Source organism: Callorhinchus milii, unplaced genomic scaffold, assembly GCF_018977255.1.
Source record: "Callorhinchus milii isolate IMCB2004 unplaced genomic scaffold, IMCB_Cmil_1.0 Scaffold39, whole genome shotgun sequence".
NCBI lineage: Eukaryota > Metazoa > Chordata > Chondrichthyes > Chimaeriformes > Callorhinchidae > Callorhinchus > Callorhinchus milii.
In genome coordinates this window covers 223,101-244,710 of record NW_024704780.1, presented here as the reverse complement: position 1 = coordinate 244,710, position 21,610 = coordinate 223,101, and the positions used below count along the sequence as shown (strand labels likewise).

At 45.1% G+C, this 21,610-nt stretch overlaps 2 protein-coding genes across 2 annotated transcripts; one reads left to right on the top strand and one right to left on the bottom strand.

Annotated features, from left to right (window-relative positions):
* Positions 1–583: 583 nt before the first annotated feature.
* Positions 584–10,869, bottom strand: LOC103179311 (dapper homolog 2). Its single transcript, XM_042345310.1, has 5 exons — positions 10,678–10,869; positions 10,561–10,617; positions 5,777–5,909; positions 3,316–3,615; positions 584–2,635 (listed from the first exon to the last, which is right to left on the bottom strand). The coding sequence occupies exons 1-5, from the start codon at positions 10,867–10,869 to the stop codon at positions 867–869; spliced, it is 2,451 nt and encodes an 816-aa protein (XP_042201244.1). The 3' UTR covers positions 584–866.
* A 2,349-nt stretch (positions 10,870–13,218) lies between these two features.
* On the top strand, positions 13,219–19,989 carry LOC121851452 (microtubule-associated proteins 1A/1B light chain 3C-like). Its single transcript, XM_042345309.1, has 5 exons — positions 13,219–13,232; positions 18,539–18,717; positions 18,814–18,869; positions 19,000–19,106; positions 19,731–19,989. Exons 1-5 carry the CDS (start codon positions 13,219–13,221, stop codon positions 19,987–19,989), a joined length of 615 nt encoding a protein of 204 aa, XP_042201243.1.
* Positions 19,990–21,610: the final 1,621 nt, after the last annotated feature.

Below are 21,610 nucleotides of genomic sequence, written 5' to 3'. Positions count from 1 at the left end.
TAAGGCTAATGTTACCACACTTACTGCTGCTCAAATGGTGAATCACAGATCCCAAACCAGCAAAGCCTGAACACTAGTCATTTTGCTCATCAACCTACCTTTGGGTTTAACCCTTTGGTGTTCATGATGTGCCATTGTGAATCTTGCCATCTGATATTCACAGATGGGAAGTCTCAAATGCAAATGTTGCATTTTTGACCTCACTGTCCTTGATAGTCAAATAGCCAATCAATACTCATCAGACAGATTGACACATGAATAACAGTCACTTGGGTGAGGTACTCAGAGGTGATTATTGTCCACGAAGTAGTGCCTCAACATTGAGTAGAAAAGCCTTTTGGGGGGAAAACAAGGGAGAAGAGAGGGAACGATTTTAAATGATGCAAATTATTTTTGCATTTTAATTACAGGTTATCTCTGGTTTGTCCCTCAGGAGCTTCCACGAGGCCCAAGTCAATGAAGTAAATTGTCAAGTATTTGTCATCCGACACCTAGTATGCATGACAATACTGGTTTGATCTGTTGCAACACAGCTTCATTCATTGCCCCATGAACACTGGACTGAAGGAACTCAACCCCGATCTCAGATTGTACCATTTTTATTCTTATTTCCACACAATGTTTTCAGCAGTCAGTCAGCAATACGAAAATGGGTTACTATACACAACACAGCTTTCGAGTAAAAATACATCAGAAAAAGTTAAGAGAAAATGTAATGCATTTAGGTATTTGTAAAGTACCCCCTGCACATGCAATAGGGTCATTGACAGTTCACCAATGAATGTCACTTTTCTTCAAAGGTAATTTCTTTTGTTTCTTAGAACAACAGGACCCAGCATGACAAGGTACAGAATGGTTAATTCTCACTAAACCATGGTCATAATCTTTAAAGAGTCAGGCTGGAATCTCCTGATCTTTTTCTTCAGTGCTTTCGATGCCTTGATACGACAAACCTGAGCCTCGGAATGTCGAGGCTGGCAAGAGGACGAAGTTGGTTCATTGGCTGCTACCAAACCCTGAGGCCAAACGAGAGCCGGATCATCATCGTCGAGGCTGAGGCTGCTGTTGCTGGCAGTGTCTGACACGCTCCCCCCACTCAACTCACCATCGCCAAAGCAGTTGGTGGTGTGGTCACTCTCGTCATCCTCACTGGTCTCTACGATGGTCGAGTGAAAGAGCGACGCACATTCAGCAGAGTACTCGGATTGGTCGGACTCGCTCCTTGCGTAGGAGTAGACACTGAAGTGGTTCTCAAATGTCCGTGACCTGAAGCTGACATTCTGACCCCTCTCAGCTTTTCCCATCTGTTGCTTATGTTGCGAAACAGCTCCCCCAGTGCCATAACACAAGTGTCCAATTGGGACCCTGGTGAAGATCTCAACAGAAGATTGCCATTTGCGCTGTTTCTTCTTCATTCCTTCCATCAAGCCCTTGGCATTGGACACATGAAGCCCAGGGACTGCTGACTTCTGAGTCTCAGGTCTGTGAGTCAACTGCTGTGGTCCGTAGCAGACAGGGTAAAGAATTGACTCTGAACATGACCTGCCCGTGGTTTCGGAGCCTGGGCTGGTGAACGCTGCAGCAGCTCTTCCTCTTTGCTTCTTATGATGAAGATCCACATCAATGGGTATTCCAGGTCCTTCACCAGTGTCTCTAAGCTTTTCAATAGGCCCCTGTTTCACAGCTCGCCCTCTCTCACTGCTCCTCCTCTTTATTTTCACAACCTTTGTCTTTCTATTGGCTTGCCTGACTTTCACTCGTTGCTGCGATTTTGCTGGCACAAACTGAGCATGCACAAAGTCGCTTTTAGGCAAAGCCTCTCCAGCTTTCTTAGCCTCGCTGGATATTTGGCTGGTCGGCTGGGACATTTCTGCCTTGGGAATAGGATTGTAGTGAGCTGTCTCTTTTGGATTAGTTTGCACTGGTACATCTGAGCATGCGACTGAACCACTGATACATTTAGCCTTTGACAAGTCCTTCATGTCCAATTTGGAAACAATTTGGACCCCAATGGAAGCTTCCGAGTCCTCCCTCAACTGCTTTATAGAGCCATGACCAGCCTCCTGCAGCCTGACAGCAACATATGCTGAAAGTCCCAAGTCTTTGTAGTGACCATCATTGCTGTCTTGTTGTTCAGCCACAGTTTGCACCATTGCTTTATGGTTCGAGTTATTTTTCATCCCATTGAAGCTTTGTGAGATGTCACTTTTCTGTGCCGCAGTTTGTTGATTCAGTTCAAAATCTCCATGGACAGCAGTCGTGCGGATTTCACCTGCAGTACTCTGTTGGGATAGTTTAGGTTTGTGACCAAATGTGGTTTCAAGTACTGGTGGCCATGACATCACTGGATTGAATGGTGTGGTGCTCGTCAGTGATTCACTCGCTAGGATTTTTCTGTTGCTGAAACCAGGAGCCTCTCCAGTCAGTGAAAACAAGGGACTCTGAAGAGCCACGGCATGAAGGGGACTAGGGTAGTTGTAAACATCGCTGCTATTCTTAGAAACTAGATCACATCGATACCTTTGGTTTGCAAGTCTGAGCCGCAGATGATCAGCAGTGCACATGGAAGAAAGTTGTTTCAAATCAGAGGCACTTGGAAAACCCCGGCTTGTTGGTCGGATTCTCTCTAAGTCGCCTGTATTACAGAAGAAGACAGAAACATCACAGTGATGGGAATCATGATTCAGACTATTATCTGAAGAGATGTCCTTAATTTTCTCTGCAAGACTAGACTAACATTTTGTGCATTCGGACATTATCAAAGTCACTGCACTTCACAGAAGATACTCTGAGACGTTGCCACATGATAAGGTCCAATAGAAATTAAACATTTTTCCGTAAATCACAATAGCTTCTATTTTAAGCATAAGTCAGGACCTCGATTATATTATATGCGATTAGAGCCAATATAACCATGGGAAAACTCTCCTTAGGTGGAGATAAAGCCCTGGATCCCAATCTACAAGACCCTAGAACTCCGATTAAATATATATTTGAAAACCATAATATTTGTAAGCAGCTCCCTCAGGAATCTAGTGTCTGTGGTTTATTCTCCCCTTAAATGCATCAACAATCTTGGTACTCATTTCGACTTCTGAATCGAGTGCAAATTTTAAGGCATTCGCCATCAGGAATAATTTCCCACAAAATCTATAACATTTGTGACATGGCATATAAATCCTGAGCAGAAGGTTATAAAGCCAATGTCCAGTTCCCACTCCCCAGTCCCACTTGGATGCCCAGCAGCTGTGTGAAGAATCCTCTCGATGTGAAAGGCGCTATGTAAATGCGATTTGCATTATATTGTAACACTACCTGTAGAAACGGGTCTCTGTCTGAGGACTCCTGACTTCTTGGCCATGAGCGAAACAGGTTCGATAGTGGTGCGGATCCCTCGTCCAGGTCGGATAAATACCCCACGGCGCCTGAAATCTGTTGCCTGTACCATAGTTTCATCAGCAGATCGAGGTCTGTAGTCTGACTTGCTGAGCTCGGCCTCAGGTTGCTGGGTACAACAGAGCAAGCTGCTCTGCGAGGAGGACATGCATTCACTGTACACAGACGTACAGGAGTTTGACAGGGAACAAGACCCCCCATCACTGAGATCATAAAACCCTGCAAATCAAAAGGATCACATTAAGAAAGTACAAACAGATGCACTCTAAGCATTTTAAGGCATTAGTAGTTACACACTAAAGTAATGTTACATTTAAGTAAATTAAACCTGCAGCACTCACCAGGCAGTATTCCTATTTTATATTATTAGCTGTTTTTATTTTGTTTTTATTCTGCTGATTTTAAGAACAGCATAGGAATTGCTAAATGAAAAAAACTAAGGTCCACCTGGTTCGCCTTCTACCATCCTGGAAGTCGCTTGCCACAATAAGGGAAATTTTACATCTCCAATTTTCTCTCCCACCTTATTTGTCTCCTGAACTCATTTCCTTCATTTTACCTTCTACTAGGATATGGTTTCCCCTCCTGTACCTTGCCCAAATAGCCTGTATTCATGAATAATCACAGAACAGAGCTGAGAAAAAGTTAAGATCCCCAACTGAGATCAGCTAAGGCAGCACAGATAGACTTGTACCAAGGGTCTTCTGGGTCTGTGCACAATAATAATTCATTAGATACTGAACAGGTTTCGCAATGCGAATGTGTTTGGGAACACAAAACACACTGAGAATGTTTTTGGGCTCCAAATTGGGAGATCTTCCTTAGCTCAAAATGTTGTGTGCATATCTGCCATGGAAACATTTCCATTCCTTATGTCAAATGTATTGTCGGGGAGTAGGAGTAACATAATAGAATCAATTTAAAAGATCTGTGGGAGTGACTACCCTTCCACTTTAAAGTAAAATTTATTTTATAGTTTTGCTTCTACCAGTGCCAAATCGATGGACCAGCAATTCAACACCAAATTTCAGCTTTCAAAAGAGGATTTGGACTTGTGTGTATTTATAGATCAACTTTACACTGTGTTGTGTTGCACATTAACATGACCTTTCAAATAACTGCAAATGCTCATATACATCATCTGCACACAATAAAGCCTATGTCATTTGGATTATGTTAATTTTTCCAACAAAAAATCAAGGCTACTTTGGGTTAGTGAAGGGGAAAATAATTTGAGAATCTGTCCGGGGAGGGTAGATTAATCCATGTTTATGTTGTAGAAATACTTCAACTGGAAGAAACACCCAAGGCTTCAGAACTCAACCTACTCATACTGTGAGGTGGATTCACAGCACCCAGGGCATCAGAGAAACCTCTGCCTGTGTGCATGTTCACACACTCTTGCACAGTGGTTTGCCCAATGCACTCATTACTTCCATTTTACAATCTCTGTGTGCATATCTAAGCTCAATTGTAATGCCATCACTAGCAACTGTCGCACCATTAATGGGACCTCAATTGGTACCATTAATAGTGCCCTGGCTGAAATCTCCATACAGGCTAACAAGATAAAGGCTTTCGAGACTTGATAACTTGGCACCAAACAGTGGGTGTTGCTGCATTGTGAGCCCTCACCGCTTTTACACAGCCTCTGGGCATCTGCACAAGTAGCATGATTCAATCCACTTCTATTGTTTGGCTAGCAAAGATCACAACAGATTCTAATGCCAGTTAGGTTCACACATGTGCAAAAAGCTTGAAGTCAAGGCGAAGCATAAGCGATGACATGAAATCAATCATGCATGTGTGAAACGCCTCAGGGAGCGATCACTAACTCAGCGGCTTTTCCCTATCGGTTCTAATCTGCTGCACACAGAGGCATCGGGAGATCTGACCCTGAGACCGGTAGGTCTTGGGAGATCTGAAGCTGTTTTACACAGTGAGTTTATAAAAGAAATGGAGGGAATCGCATTACATGCAACCCCCTTCGCTTAACAAACATTGCCGGCTTCGTGTACCCAGCCCTATCTGTCCGATCATCATCAGCTAGAGCTTTCGGCCATTCTGTCCCTGCTCTCTGGAAATCCATCCCAGAGTCTCTCCAGCTCGCTCCCTCCCTCAACTTGTTCCTGGTCTGTCTCATAGACTTATCACATTGACCAGCCTTCTATTTCATCTTATGCCTCCTCACCAACCCCACCCCACCTCCCCCACCCTCTCCCCAGCTCAGGTGCCAACAGTGTTAAACACTTTAAGACATCCTCCCGATGCAAAAGTAAATTGTAGTCCAATGACATATGGATCCGTACAGATCGGGAGGGAAGCTTGACTGTGGAGGCAACCCTTTAGTAAAAGTGGATATAATACCAAAATCCATTACCTGAACTGGGTCTACTGTCACTTTCCAGCTGGTCTGAGGAAGCTTTGCTGACATCCAGTTTAAGTTCACTGATTTGTCGGTCCAAATGCTGTAGGTGACTTTTCAGTCCAACATCTTGCTTTCTTAAATGAGACTGAAAATCAAATGAGTTATTAAAATTAGAGAGACAAACAATGCCCATTAAGCCTTTTTATCCCTGCCAGATGAATAATTGTCAAAGGGATTGCATCCAAGCCACATTAATTTGTTCCTAGTTGCCAAAGGGTAACCACAACTTTATTTTTCTCATCAAATTTTTCACCGAGGAGCTCATTATCAGGAATGAGCCTTGACAATAAGCCCTGGCAGAAAAACCTATCGGCTTGCTTATCATTCCTTCTGCAGATATGAGGGCATCAGAACTAATCCTTACCATGTCATGCACGTCTACCAGGAGTCTCTGGATAGCGATCAGAAGAGGGAACCGTGGCTCCTTTTACCCTTCTAACACAGTGCACTAAGCTCAATTGTAATGCCATCACTGGCAACTGTTGCACCATTAATGGGACCTCAATTGGTACCATTAATAGTGCCCTGGCTGAGATCAGCCAACTCGGTACAGAGTAGGGATGAAACCTGGGACTTGCCAGGTCTGGGTGACTTTGCTACAAATCTAATAAAATCACTGAGCTTTTCACAGCAACTAATCACAAGGTTTTAAACCCAGGACATCAATGTTTACGGCTCTCGCAATAATTATAGGGACCATTGAAACAAAGAGAAAGCTACTTTGAACCATGTTAGAGAATGGAACACTATTTGTGTAGTGGTGGCTGCATTACTTTGTTCAGCACAAAGCATACATTAGCATGCACACACTAACTGTGATTTTGTTATACACTACTGTATCTCTTTTCATTTGGAAGATCAGACTACCCCATTAGCAGGAGATTGGGCTTGGAGTTACCTCCAAGAATAGCAGTGTTTAAAGTGATAATTTTTTTGTTGTTTGTCTTTGCGGTGTTGCAGTGACCTGAATCCACGTTTAAGACGTGACTGATGCATGATCACTGAATCTGGAGGTCTAATCTTTCCTGATTGATAGAGGTGGATCACAAATCCATCCTGAAGATATAAATTGGTCATTGATAATTTAAGATCTCTCAAAAGATCTAATTTCAGTCATTTCAAGAAAAAAAACTCATTAACCGTTATTAAGTGATGCAAGTGTTTAGTTTCCTGTAATTATAGGTTTCAAGTTTGCCTGAAGAGACCCAGTATTAGATTGATATGAGAAGAAGGTACTGAAAAACGATCAGAACCCAAATAAGATACACTTAGTTATCCCCAAAGTTTTGAGCAGAAAAAATAAGTCAATTTTGCATTTCTCTTTCACCAGCTTATCATCCACTTTAAGTGCTCCACGATGCTGCCCTAAGTGAAGGGCACTATATTTTATTTTTAAATATTAACAACCTTAAGTTGTTACCTTAAGCAGCAACAATTTGGCACTACTGCTGCCTTTATAATGCTTTTGCCAGTATATCTGGTGGACCAATGTGAGAAAACCAGCATTCAGCCAGTAATGCAAACTGGTTCTGGAGGAAAAATAATTATTATTGTAAAGTGGAGTAACTGTGTATTTTGTAAGCTAATGCAGCAGCCAATTGGCTCATAGCAATGTCCCACAAACAGCCATGAAGTAAATGCTCTGTTTCTGTTCTTTCCTGATACTTTCCTGATACTGATACTGATGACTTCACATTGATCATAAGCATCAATCCTGGCTAATTTTCCCTCACCCCCCTTCCTACCCCAGGGAGTAGGAATGCATACATTTGCAGGGTGGTTGGGGGGAGCAAAGTGTCTGTATAACTTAAGTGTTTAGCCCACTGAACACACGGTCAAAACCACTTTACAGTATATCCTGGAAAGCACTAAGAGACGGCTCAATGACGTGATAAGGTACTATATCAAATGCAAGGATTATTATTGTTGTTATATCAAAAATCAGACAGATTCAGTACAGTTTAGAGACCCGTTTGTTTGATAAATGAAATCCAGAAAGAGGCTTGTGGGTCTGATCTGCAGGGTTTAGTTGCTCACTGAGTAGTGCCTGCACCACCTGAGCCCAACTTTCTGATCTCGCTTTTCTTTTCAAAGAAGTTTTAACCCATAATTATGCAGAAGGCTTTCTCACTTTCTCTCTCTCTCTCCATTTTCTACAGCAACTTTTCTCCAATCAAAGGGGTAAAGAGGCAGGTGAGCAGTGCTCTCTGCAGAGAAGAGTTTGATTTGGACTAGGATCACAGCTGAAATGTTGTGGTTAACTGCAGCTTGAGTTATCCATTTACACTGAGTGAGTGGACTGAATGCTCGGAGCAGTGAGATGCTCTTGTTCGCCTTGAAAGAAGCAAGTCTTAGGGATCAGCGACGATGGCTTGACTCTCACAGAACCCAACGCTGTACATCAGGAAATCATACCTCCTGGCCCTCCCCAATACACCACTTTCTGAGTGTACGTGTGTGGCTATTAAACCGGACAACTCAGCCCTGGTTATGTTTTGTAGAAAGTCAATGACTCCTTTCCCTTGAATTGAGAGGTAAGGATAATGTTTACCAAGCTCCTTGACTGCTTCTATACACTACCCTTTTCAAACCTTTATTTTATTATTTCCTGAGTTTATTGGCTGGTGCCTTTGACATCTTTTGTCTCTAACACCAAGCATTCAGTGAAAATTATCCCATTACCTAAGGATGTTTTTAGGGTATTTCCTGTGTCCTACCCCCTCACCCATCCCTCCTTACACACACAGGAGTAAAGCCACAAAACAAAGTACACCATTAATCGCTTAAACAGGTATCTCTCAACAATATAATGCACTCTGCAAAGTGTAGTGTTACAGTGGTTCTGTGGATTCCAACAGAAACCTAGTTTAGGTAAATACTGCATTTTAAAAAGGAGCAATCCTGGAGTGGGTGGGGGTGGGAGGAGAGGATATTGAAGCTGTAGTGAAGTTTTATTTGGACTCAGATCGCAGCAGAAAGACGACCCATAGAGCTGACTGGAGTCAGTGATTATCGCCTTTCTCACAGGCGATCATGGCTATGTTTGCACACAGCAGCCAGCCAGCCCTGCTCACATGGGACTGGTGTGTATCCGGAGCTCGGTGTGGATTAAAATCTGATGGCTGGTTGTCTTTCTGTCACGAAACCCAATTTGTCTGGAAATCCGATCCCAGACACATAGGGCTATTGAATGTGGGATTGATAGGTTACACAGTTATCTGTGTGTGTGCGAGGAGGCGGGGAGGAGGGGAGGAAGGAGAGAGATTCTTTGAACATTTAATCCAGTTTCTTTTCAAACAAAAGGTTTAATAGCTTTTATCCGGTTTTTATTTCTGCTTCTATAAAGCTTTGATCTCTGTATGCTGTGAAACAAAAAAAAATCCCCTAAAGACTTTAAGGGACAGGCAGGACGGTGTCTGGGGAGATCTGGGGTCGTTTTGATTGACCTGAGTTAATGATTAGCTACAGTTAAACCCTTCTGGGGTAATACTGCAGCCTCTAGGTTTTACACTGACCACCAACCAGCCTGGGACTGTCCCTCACAATAAACACAAGCCCACAAGTGTCACTGTCCGAATTCAGAGAGATTTAGAATACCAATAATAACAATAATACTTGCATTTCACACACATCTATGTCGTTAAGATGTTTCAAAGCGCTTATCAGGGAATATACTGTAAAGTGTAAAGCGGACTTACTATTTTTTTGCGGGCGAAACTTAATTTAAAACCTCAAATTCCTCTGATCTACCTCCCAAACTTCTTCAGCAACTTATTCCATAACTTAACTAAGTATCAGCACGTCAGAGCCAAAACTAAAACGCTGTGCAGTGACTGATCAGATCAGAAATGCACACATTTGACGGACAAATGCTCATATTTCGGAGGTTTTCAGAGTGACTTGACCTGTACTGTGCTGACCTGAGCTGTACTGAGCTGACCTGAGCTGTATTTTACTGAGCTGTACTGTACTGAGCTGACCTGGGCTGTGCTGTACTGAGCTGTACTGTGCTGACCTGAGCTGTGTTGACCTGAGCTGTGCGGTGCTGACCTGAGCTATGCTGCACTGTACTGAGCTGACCTGAGCTGTGCTGCACTGTACTGTGCTGACCTGTGCTGACCTGAGCTGCGCTGACCTGAGCTGTACTGACCTGAGCTGTACTGTACTGAGTTGCGCTGACCTGAGCTGTGCTGTACTGAGCTGACCTGACCAGACCTGTACTGGCTGAGCTGTGCTGACGGCTGAGGCTGAGCTGACCTGAGCTGTGCTGAGCTGACCCGAGCTGTGCTGAGCTGACTGGCTGAGCTGTGCTGACTGACTGCTGACCTGAGCTGGAGCTGAGCTGTGCTGTGCTGAGCTGTGCTGACCTGTGCTGACCCGAGCTGAGCTGTGCTGTGCTGAGCTGTGCTGACCGGCTGAGCTGGGTGGCTGGCGGCTGAGGCTGAGCTGGGTGGCTGACCCGAGCTGAGCTGAGGCTGGCTGAGGCTGGTGGCTGAGCTGGCTGTGCTGAGCTGCCGAGCTGTGCTGGCTGGCTGGAGCTGTGCTGTGCTTGAGCTGACCGCTGTGCTGTGCTGAGCTGTGCTGTGCTGAGCTGACCCGAGCTGTGCTGAGCTGAGCTGTGCTGAGCTGAGCTGACCCGAGCTGTGCTGTGCTGAGCTGACCCGAGCTGGCTGGCTGAGCTGTGCTGTGCCGCGGGCTGTCAGGCTGGGGTGAGTGGGGGTGAGTGGGTGCCTTACCAGCTGTTCCTTGAGTGCGGTGAGAGTCGCCTCCAGGCGCTGCTCCTGAGTGCGGCTCTCGGGGTCCCTCCGCTGCTCCCCCCCCCTCCTGCCGGTGCCGGTGCCGGTGCCGGTGGCGGTGGCGGTGCCGGCGGGGGCTGTGGGCCGGGGGCTGTGCCCCCCCAGAGCCTCCCGCACCAGTCCTCTCTGCCTTTCCCGCAGCAGATGGAGCTCCTGCAGCCCGGCGAGGGCAGCCCGGAGCCGCTCGCCCGCCCGGGAGCGGTCCAGGCCGCCGGGAGGGGAGGCGGCGGCTCTCTCACCGACCGACATCGCGGCCGCGTCCTCCCCGGGGGTGAGGGTGGGAGTGGGGGTGAGGGTGAGGTGGGGTGGGGGGGGTGGGAGTGGTGGGGGGGGTTCGTGATCTGGGCTCCCGGGGGTCCCGCTGTGGCTGTGGCTGTGGGTGAGGGGGAGAGGGGGAGAGCTCGGGACCACAGCCGCTCAATGTGCCGCCCGGAGCAGTGCGAGTACCACCACAGCCGCACCGCACCGCCCCGCACTGATCCCCGGCCACACGCCCACAGCGGTGCTGCTGCTGCTCATCCCCTCCTCTCCTCTCTCCTCTCCCCTCCCACATCAGGACCAGCCTTTAATTGGTGAGGATACATTGCCACCCCCTCTGATCGTCATGCACCCCCCCCCCTCCCCCCTCCCTCCCCACCCGGGGGATGTGCCCTGACCCCCAGAGAAACCCCCCCCCCCACCCCCATCCCACCCCCCACCCCCCACCCACCCCCAGGAGAGGCGTTGTTGCGATAGCCCCCGTGGCGCCTCCTTTGAAAACGTGCCCCGCGAGCCCCCCCCCACCCTCCCACATCCCGAGAGCAGCCCCGGACCCCCACCCCCTGCAGCCCCCGCCTTCCCGGCTCCTCCGCACAGTCCCGGCGGATCAGACCGCGCCAACGGACTGCGTTAACGTCTCGCCTTGTACTCCTCGATCCGAGTCTCAAAAGCTGTCGGTTTGCCCTTCAGTCTGGTGCTGTGCGATAATAATAATAATAATAATAATAATAATCCTTGCATTTGATATAGCGCTTTTCACGTCGGGAGGACGTCCCAAAGCGCTGCACAGAACACACTGTAAAGTGAATTGACTGTATATTTGTGGGCGAACGCGGCAGCCAATTGCGCACAGCAATGTCCCACAAACAGTCGTAGATTGAAAATGACCAATTATTATTGTTTGGGGGTTTTGGAGGGATTATTATTAGGTGTGTGGAGTAAGGAAACTTGCCCAAGGTTTCGCCCTCTGCCTGGAATTGAACTCAGGTCTCTCACTTGCAAAGCGAGTGCTCTAACCACTCTCCCCACATTCCCAGTCCCCGGGAGTATCTCAGGGGGGGTCTTTGCCTACTGGTCAACGCTGGTCACAGGCGTGAGAATGAGTGATGCCCTGAAACCCACCGAAGGACAGGGCAGTCAGTATTCCTGGTCCCAGCTGTCTGAGCCAACCTCAGCTCCCAGATGTTTCAGATACATGTTTAGAAGTTGAAGCAATGTAAAAGGTGAACATGGAAAGAGTTGGGAATTGGGATCAGACCATATAGCTCCCAGTGGAGGAGCCAACTTCAGCAATAGATTTGATGGGTAGCTTCCTTCGTGGTTGTTATTTTACGAGGCTGTATTTTATTGTCGGTCCTTTTAGTTTAGGCACAGGCTAGAAATCTTAGTGGCGAATCACCAGGTCCCATCAATTTAATAATATTTGTATTGATTATAAGCTATATCACATCAATGCATCTCAAAGTGCTTTACTGAATTGACAGTGACTGCACTTGTAGGTGAATACAGCAGCTCATTTGCACTCAACAACGTCCCACAGACAGCCATGAACTGAATGCCCAGTTTTACCTGGAGGATTGTTGGTCATGTCATCGGGAGACATTTCCTTCTCTTTTCAAATTGTACCATGTTAAACATCCACGAAACAGGCAGACGACACCTCGGCTTAATGTCTCATAGGAAGGACGGCACATCCGACAATGCAACACCCCCTCCAGCAGAGCATTGAATTATCAATCTAGACTATTAGCTCAAAAGTTTTAACCCTGACTCCGAGTAGAAAATGCTACCAACTGAGCCAAGCTGACACTGCTTATCCGATGTCTTTCTGTTGATGGAATGAGAGCTATTCGTTCCACCACAGGTAAAAAATAATGTATAAATTGGTTGATTCTCAGCGACTCTGGTTCTGCATTATTAGATGTCACTGAAGAATCTAACATTTTTGGGAAACTTCTAAAGAATCCTTTTAACTTGGGGATGTGACATAATATTTCTCGCGGCCTCTCATACGCTGCCTCTGTTAATATGTTTCTGTCTTTTTACAGAGAATAGCCTTTGGGATCCATTCAATGGGAGCCTGTATTTCGAGGGTTTACGATGCAGGATACACTCCATTGGTGTTTGTGTGCCTGACTCACTGCACAGTAAGTTTTGTGTAAACAAGGCTCCAGATCAGATCTGTAGCAGGGCCACTCTCCTTGATCAGATTTAATATCTGTTCCATATTTACCTCTGCTACCAGCTGTAGGATTTCGTTGAGGCTCAGCCTGACAATGGAAATTCAGAAAAGAGCTAATGCTTTGCGGCGGTCTCAATAGTCTGGTTCCTAAATCAGCGATGTCTGCAGTAGTGTAAGACACTATTGGTGATCGATCCCAAACTAAACTTAATAAAGCTGTAGACACATCTTTCCTTCATAATCATTAATGAGAACTGGCGCCCCCTGCTGGTATATTCGATCTGGTGCGCAGGGTATCGCAGTATGCTGTGTCGATGCACTCAGTGCACAGGCATTAGTATTCTGCATTATTATGAAAATGTATATGTTCAAACTACTTTCCTGTGAAGCATTGTTTAAATTATTAAAGTAAAAGTTGATGTGCGTGGAGGCAATAGCCAGCTGTTACATTTCCAGGGTAATACTCAAGAACTCGTTTACTGCAACATTGGTACATTTTGCAGTCAATTAAACTTGAAACAATACTTGCTCCTCAACCCCCACCCCACTCAGTCTTTGTGCAGTGCCGCAATTGACTTGACTATGTGACAATCTCAACTGTGCCTGGACAGGTTGGTTCCCATCCCAGATGGTACAAATGTGTTTGGGCGTGTCCTGTTTCTCACCATTTGGGTGCTGCTCTGCATCTTAGCAACATTAGTCGATGAGTTAAGGTTGGCTACTTGCTTCTTGCTTAGTTATTGATCCTGTCGGTTTTGTTTTCAGTCATACACAATATAAAGTGTGCACCAGAGCAACGTGACTGGAAAGAATTGGGTGTAAAGCCTGATTAATGACTATGGAAAGGTTCTGCACTATTCATTGCCATTTGTCAAAGAAACTAGGCAGTGTTGGTCTGTGATCAAGCATTGCATAATTCCATAGGGTTACATTGTAATGCCAGATTGATTTGCCCAAGATGAATGTTTAAGAATCAGCCAACTCAAAATAGAGGTAATGCTTTTAAAACCCTGTTTCCAACACTTGAGGATAATTTTATGATATCATTTGCCACTGTTTATCGAAAATAAAGAAGTGTTTCTGAACTTTAGTTGTCTTACAAGACTAAGTGGTTCTTAGAGACCTTAAGTATACCAGACTTTAAGAATATTCATCAAGAACACAAGAGGTTCAGATGATCTCATCCTTTCAGAACACTCCCTTATTGCAGCATCAAGCTGTTTTTTGTTAAATGACTCCAGTGTCCTGGCCTCAAACACTCTTCCCAGTGACCCAGTGCAGCTATTACTTAACTTCTGTGTAAAAAAATCTTAATCTCTATCCTCAAATTGTTCTTCAAAACCCTAACCCCGTGCCCTGTTGTCCCGTTGCCTTGGAGTGTCTGATAGTGCTGTTCTGGGTGTATTTTCTTTATCCTGTAATGTCACAAAGGGGGTCAGAGCAGAAAGAGCAGCGTAGATCTTTGCACAAAGAATTTTGGTATAAATTAACAGGAAGTGTACTGTCTGGCAGCTGTGCTTGTAAACTTGGAGCACCAGAAGAACACAACATGTAGGTGCATTGTTAGACCGCTGAATGATGACACAGGAAATGTATTCACTGAAGTGTTGGGTGGACTGAGAAATGTGAACAATAGGTTGTTCACAAAAAAAGCTGCAGTTACTGAAAATTCTTGTTATGCATTGGATTTCAGTCTGACAAAGAGAATCCTGTCAAAATGTAGAATGGAAAAGAATTCACAGACTGTCTCACTGCATCGCTGAGGCCAATTATGGTGCCCTTACTGCCTGACTGACATCAAGTAACTCAGATCAGATCGAACTGGTGACCTCCCGGGGATGTACAGCTCAATTGAGCAAACTGTCTCAAACCTTCACAGTTAACCATGAGCTTCCATGGAAGCTGGGTAAAAAATGTTTTGTGCATTCAGTTCTATAGTTAGCCAACAAACACAGTCACTTCACTCACTTAAGTGGTTGAAGGTGCATTCAAAGAGATAGGTCTATGATAATAATAATAATAATAATAACCCTTGCATTTGATATATTGCCTTATCATAACTTTGAGACGCTTCACAGAATATATTATAAAGTGGATTGATTGTGTATTTTGTGGACGAAACGCGGCAGCCAATTGCGCACAGTGGTGTCCCACAAACAGCCTTTTTTGACAGGTTTTGACAGCAGAGACGGAGGGGAAAAGGTGGAGGGATGTCGGAAGAGAGTTCCAGTGCACAGCGCCAGAGTGTCTGAATAATAATAATAATCCTTGCATTTTGATATAGCGCTTTTCACGTCTTTTTTTTCAGACATCTCAAAGCGCTTCACAGAATATATTGTAAAGTGCATTGACTGTATATTTGTGGGTGAAATGCGGCAGCCAATTGTGCACAACAGTGATCCACAAACAGTCGTGGATTGAAGTGACCAATTTATTATTGTTTTTTTTTGAGGGATTATTATTAGGCGTGTGGAGTAAGGAAACTTGCCCAAGGTTTCTCCCTGCCGGGAACCAAACCCAGGTCTCTCACTTGAGAGGCGAGTACTCTAACCACTGAGCTACAGGACTCCACAAATGTAATGTAAGATGGAACGTTCGGAGGCACGAAGCTCAGATGTAAGGTTTAAAGGAGAATTGATGGTTGAACAATCTGCTTAGGTTCTGCCAGGCTCTGTGAGCTTGAATAAGATACTGGGAGGTTGATGTGGTCAGTGATTAAGCTGAGGAAATGCTGTCATGAGCCGAGCAGGATCGCCTCAGTTTGTTGACATTGAGTCGCAATGGAAGTTCTTTCACTGAAGTGAAGCTAAATTACAGTAAACTCCTGATAACTCGTCATTCTCAGGGAAAGTCTCTCCTGTGGGTCTGGACTTCTCAACCTCCCCGGGCTTTCCCGCAGACTAACCGAACTTGTGCACAACTTAGGCATCAGGTTCGATCCCCAGCTTTCCTTTCTAACACACAATTTCTCCACTTCTGCCACATTGCTCGCCTCCGTCCTTACCTCACAACCAATGCAGTCGAAACCTTTGTCCATGCCTTTGTCACTTCCCAGCTGGACTATTCCAATGTCCTCCTCGCTGGTCGGCCCAGTTCAACCATACCGAAAATCTAATTCGTTCAAAACTCCACTGTCCGGATACTCACCCAAACAAAACTCTGCTCCCCCATCACACCAGTCCTTGCCAGGCTCCACTGGCTTCCAATTACCGAACGATAGATCTCAAGATCCTTTAACTCATTTTCAAATCCCTTCATGCCCTCACATCTTCCTACCTATCCGACCTGCTTACCCCACCCACTCCACCACCCGGCTCCAGCCTCCGTGCGGCTGGCTCCGGCCTCCTGTTTGTCCCTCGTCTCCTCCGCTTCACCATCGGTGGCTGTGCCTTCAGCCACTATGCCCCGAAACTCTAGAACTCTCTCCCTCAGCCCCTCCACCTTGCCACCTCCCTCCGCACCTTCAAGTCCCACCAAAAGACCTTCATTTTTCAGGGGAAAGATGACTGGAGACACAGTCAAAGAAGTACGTTTTGAGATGTACCTTGAACGAGTAAATTGCAAAGTATAGTGCCTATTATTGTAGGCAACTGTGTACAATTCCCATCAGAACAATGAGGCAATATGCTGACGTTCTAACATCACCGCGCATAATACATCCTTTTCATTTTTTTCTTTTTCTTAGCGAAATGGGGGCAATTCTGACTCGTAAGGAATCACTGCTTGTGCCTCAGCGATGGATATTGAAAGGGTTTTACCCTGCTGTGATCATCAACATGCTCCATCCACCCTGAAGCTGGATGGTGGTTAGACGCCACCTGGTGGACTTGGACGTTACATTCTGAATACAAATGGTGTCTTTATTATTGCAAAGAATTTTAAAATAAGGTTGCTTTGCATTTTCTGAATCATTTTGTGGAAAGAAAATCCCTGGGTCTCAAACATTTATTCAATCACGGACAAAAGGCAAATACTTCAAGTTGTTTGCCTTGGTGTTCCCTCAGCCACAGCCAAGTAAAAGGATCCCTCCTTTGTCTTACCATTGGACCAATTTAATTGTGGTGCAACCCAAAACTCAACCTCCCACAACAAATGTGCGGATAAAACACCTCTGAATAATTGGTTACTGAGTTTGCCTACAAAATAGACGGTGACAATCATTTACTTTAAATCCTATGAAGTGCTTTGAGATGTTCGCCCAACGTGAGAGGAGCCATATCAAAATCAAAGCAAATTATTATATTATTATTACGATTATGACGAACCAAACATGTTGAATAACCATGCTGCAACCTCATTAAATCCTTTACTCATATTTTTTAAAGACATGGTAGTCAGTACTTTGGTTTAGTGAAACACCAGGATGTGAATCCAGAACTCCTGTCCTAAGTCAATGGAACTGCCAGTTTTTTTAATTTACATTTTCTTCATTTCAACAACGCAACATACAAAGTAGATAGCTTAGCTCAAAGGCTAGGCTGCACATGTTAAGTGCTATTTCCTATTTATTTAAGTTAGCAATTCATAATAATAAATAATATGTCACGCAAGACACCCAGGCTTCTAACAAATGTTTGATCTCGACATTCAGCCCATTATGCCTGCCCCGGCCCAGGCAAGATGAGCTGAATGGCCTCCTTCTGTGCTGTAGGATTCTACGATTCCATTACTAACTAGCAGCACAAATGCTAACGCTGAATGCTTACCCTGGTATCAATAACAATATCAACAAATTTCATTACAATGCAATACAAAATCCAATACAAAATGACATTTGTAACACCGTTCAGATCGGGAAGACATCCCAAGGCGCTGTATACCATTGTGTACCATAATATAGTTCCTTTCACTCGGGGCAGCGTCTCGGAGCGCTTAACAGTGGCGGAGCGGAGCCTGTTGCCGAGCAGTGGGGATGATAATTAAATCAACCATTATAATGGGCCTGGATGCATGACTTGATAACAATGATGACAATATCCTTGCATTTGCTATAGCGCCTTATCACATCTTCGAGACGCTCTCAAAGCGCTTCGCAGAATACACTGTAAAGTGAAACAAAAACACTTCACAGTATTAGCAGCGGGTCAGACGGCGTCTGTGGAGAAAGGAACATTTGGCTCGCTTTCCTTTCTCCAAAGATGCTGCCCGACCTGCCGAGTGTTCCCGGCCACTTCTGCTTCGGGTTTCAGATTGCCAGCCTCTGCGGTGTGTGGTTTTTTTTTTTGCTTTTTGTTTATATCTTGTAAAGTGAATTGCTGGTGGATATGTTTGTGGCAGAGTGTTTTTTTTTTTTGGGGGGGGTGGGGGGGGGGGGGCTGGACTCCTCCACAGAGGAGTGGTGCGAGGAGTGACTGACGTCGTGCTGGATCTCAGTGAGTGTGCGGGGGGGGGGAGTTGATGATAAAGTGCCTGCAGTGGAGTGGGAGGGAGAGGGAGATGGAGCGTGGACCTGGGTCTCCAGCGGGGGTTGCCCTGCAGTTCGCTCCGTCGCTTGAGCCGATCCGATCCGGAATCCACGGCCGACCCCCACGCCCTTGACGCGGACTCTCGGGGACAGCATAAAAGCGGCGGAGCGGCGGCGCCTGGGAAAACCTGGAGCTCGGCAGACATGTACCGGAGTCACAGGGCTCAGCGTTTCAAACACGCCAAGAGCGCAGGTGAGTCTGGGCTGAGGGGGGGGTTTGTACTGTGTTGTTGTTTTTTTTAAAAAAAAAATTTTTAAACAAAAGAATCCGTTCTGTGTTTTTAAACAGCTTCCAGGAAAGCGGAGGCTGCTTTTATTCGGGACAAATATCCACAGAAGATCCCAGTAAGAGCTCTGTATATATATATATGTGTGTGTGTGTGTGTGTTGGGGGGGGGGGAGGGGTGGGGGGTGTTGGAGGGTGGCTTTGGGATGGTCTTTTCCTGCTGCTAAATGGGAATGTTCCCCTCTGCAGGTCATTGTGGAGCGGTATCCCGGAGAGCTGTACCTGCCCTTCCTGGACAAAGCTAAATTCCTTGTTCCCCAGGAGATGACAATGTGCCAGTTTGTTACCATCATCAGGTGTGTAGCTGAGCATGGGGTGGGGGGTGGGGGTGGGGGTACAAATAAAACATGGGAGTCCTGGGTTCAACAACAACAACAACAACAACAAATTGCATTTATATAACAATTCATGTCCCGAGGACATCCCGAGCTGCGACAACTTCGGAAATGGATGGGGCTCCTGATGGAGCTTCTGTTGTCAACAGGTGCCCTGGTGCCTCCTGCTCTGCTGCCCGCAGCTTGGTGTGTGAACAGCTTGGGGGCACGTGGTAGGATTCTTGCCTCTGGGGCAGAAATTTGTGGGTTCATATCCTATTTGGGGACTTGAGCTCAGTCTAAGTTGTCTACCACAGCGGGATGCATTGTTGGAGCTGCCCTCTTTTTTCCGAGGTTTTAACCAAGATCTTTCCTACATGCTAAGGTCGATGCTAAACATTTTTTTTTCCTGATGTCTTGGTTTACAAAAAAATCTTTGATTAATTGGCTATGTATGTCATTGGCTTTCTGTGGGTGGAACTTTGTTTTTGTTTGTCTACCAAAGTAGCCCTTGGCTAATGATCTATGGTGCTTTGAATTATTTTATTGACAAGGGCAAAATGTGTTTCTTGGTGGGGGGTTTTTAAACTCGTACTGTTTTCTCAGGGATCGTCTGGCTCTGTCATCCAGTCAAACATTTTACCTGTTGGTGAAGAACCGAAGCTTGGTGAACATGTGCGCCACCATGTGTGAATTAGACCAGGATTACAAGGACTCTGATGGCTTTCTTTATATGACTTATGCATCCCAAGAGATGTTTGGCTCTTATTGGTCAAGGTTTGTTTCTGTTCCAGGGAAAACAAGAAGGTGGGAGCCTTGTGGGGTAGCCACTCAATTCCCCGGTACAATAGCTGATTTAGTCTAATGTGTCCTATGCATTTTTAACCCTACTACAACCTCCCCAAATGGTGGTTGGCCTCATCTTTTGAAGGAAATCTCGATTATCCTCAATGGACCGAAGAAATACACAAACTTATTTTCATCAAAATTGTGACTATGAAACTTGCACAACTTTTTTGTAAAAATAATTAAAAAAAAGAATTTGTGATAAGTTATGTAGTAAAGATGTGACTTCTATGTGGAGAGCACCTCCTAGACTGGGACAGCCTCCGGCAATCTAATTGGCTTTATGTGGAAGGGACTGGTGGGCATGATTTCATTCCATAAATATGAATTAACCTCAGTTCTTCTAGTAAACTTTCAGTGTTCCAATGTTTCCAGTTTAAATTATTTGTGTAGAAACAACTGATTTTGGTAGTTTTTACACATAGTCTCTAGAATTGCTATCCAGTGACTCTCTGCTGCAAAATGTGTTGAATTGGCTCAAGTGGGTTTGGATTAATAAGCTATTGGACAAAGTACCAGATGGCATCTGATGCCCAAGGCTTTGTACCCTGGCAAACATTGGTCCTGAAAGTGAGTATTTGTGGGAGGAGGAAAGTAGATTCCCCTTACCTTGAATGAGCCTACAGTGTAAAATATTTGAGTATATGGATGTTTTATTCAACAATCCCTTTAAAAGGGGATATGCTGGATTATATTGCATTCCTGATATAATAAATGCTGTTCTTGGATGAATGTATCTAGAATTTTTGGGGGGGAGGTTGACTGTTGTGTCATTTGTTTTGACAAATGCAATGATTGGAAGGACTTTAGATAATGTGTACCTGTATAAATCCCCTTCATGTGAATTTACAAAGATGGCTATGGACACAGGAAGAGGAAGGGATTATAGGCACAGTCAGAAGTAGGTTTTAAAGTTTTTTTATATAAAGGTGGAAGGAAGCAAGGTGGAGGGTGTTCCAGAGGCTGGGAATATAGTAGCTTGAGATTCAGCTGCTGATGGTGGGGATGGGGAATGTGCAGCTGGCCTGAGTTTACCAATTTTGTAGTGTTAAGCAGACAACAAAATATCCAATAACAAATGAGTGTTCCATCCCTGGAAAGAATTCCCCACATTGAAGGGAGCATACTGTTTGTCCTGTCACAAAACACTTGTTACACAAAATGCCACTGCAATTTAAACCCTTTTGAATGGTTACAGGATAACTCAATTCTCCAAGTCCTAGATGACACAGCATTCAGAATAGATGCAACTGTGACCAATGAAGATGTTGTGTTCTCAGGTGGCAAATAGGTTGTTTGGTCATATGATCTACCCCAACAATTGGTGGTTACACTGAATTGGCTTGCGAAAGCAAAGAGCAGACTTTAGAACAAGTATAAATTTCCTGTGAGAATGTAATAAGTGAAATACATGCCCTGCAGTCCTACATCAAGGAGTAGCTTGAGCTGCTCTTTTGATCCATCCCCAAACCTACATACTGTGCTTAATCATTAACTGAGGGTTTCCAACAGTATGTAACTACTTTCAACTAATTAAATCAAATGCTAGTTTGCATTTTCAACCATTCAACCTTTGAAATAAATCATAGTATAAGCTAGATTTAGAATAAGCAGTTTTGAGCAGCCTGCTTTCAAAAGAT

Bases quoted from the DNA above. Each gene is read 5' to 3' on its own strand.
- LOC103179311 (XM_042345310.1), bottom strand. From the start codon at position 10,869: ATGTCGGTCGGTGAGAGAGCCGCCGCCTCCCCTCCCGGCGGCCTGGAC. The intron at 10,618-10,677 runs GCCACCGGCACC...AGGGACCCCGAG, and splicing joins CCCCCGCCGGCACCGCCACC to AGCCGCACTCAGGAGCAGCG. The intron at 3,616-5,776 runs GTAATGGATTTT...TTTGATTTGCAG, and splicing joins TGACAGTAGACCCAGTTCAG to GGTTTTATGATCTCAGTGAT.
- LOC121851452 (XM_042345309.1), top strand. The intron at 18,718-18,813 runs GTGAGTCTGGGC...GTTTTTAAACAG, and splicing joins CAAACACGCCAAGAGCGCAG to CTTCCAGGAAAGCGGAGGCT. The intron at 19,107-19,730 runs GTGTGTAGCTGA...CTGTTTTCTCAG, and splicing joins CAGTTTGTTACCATCATCAG to GGATCGTCTGGCTCTGTCAT.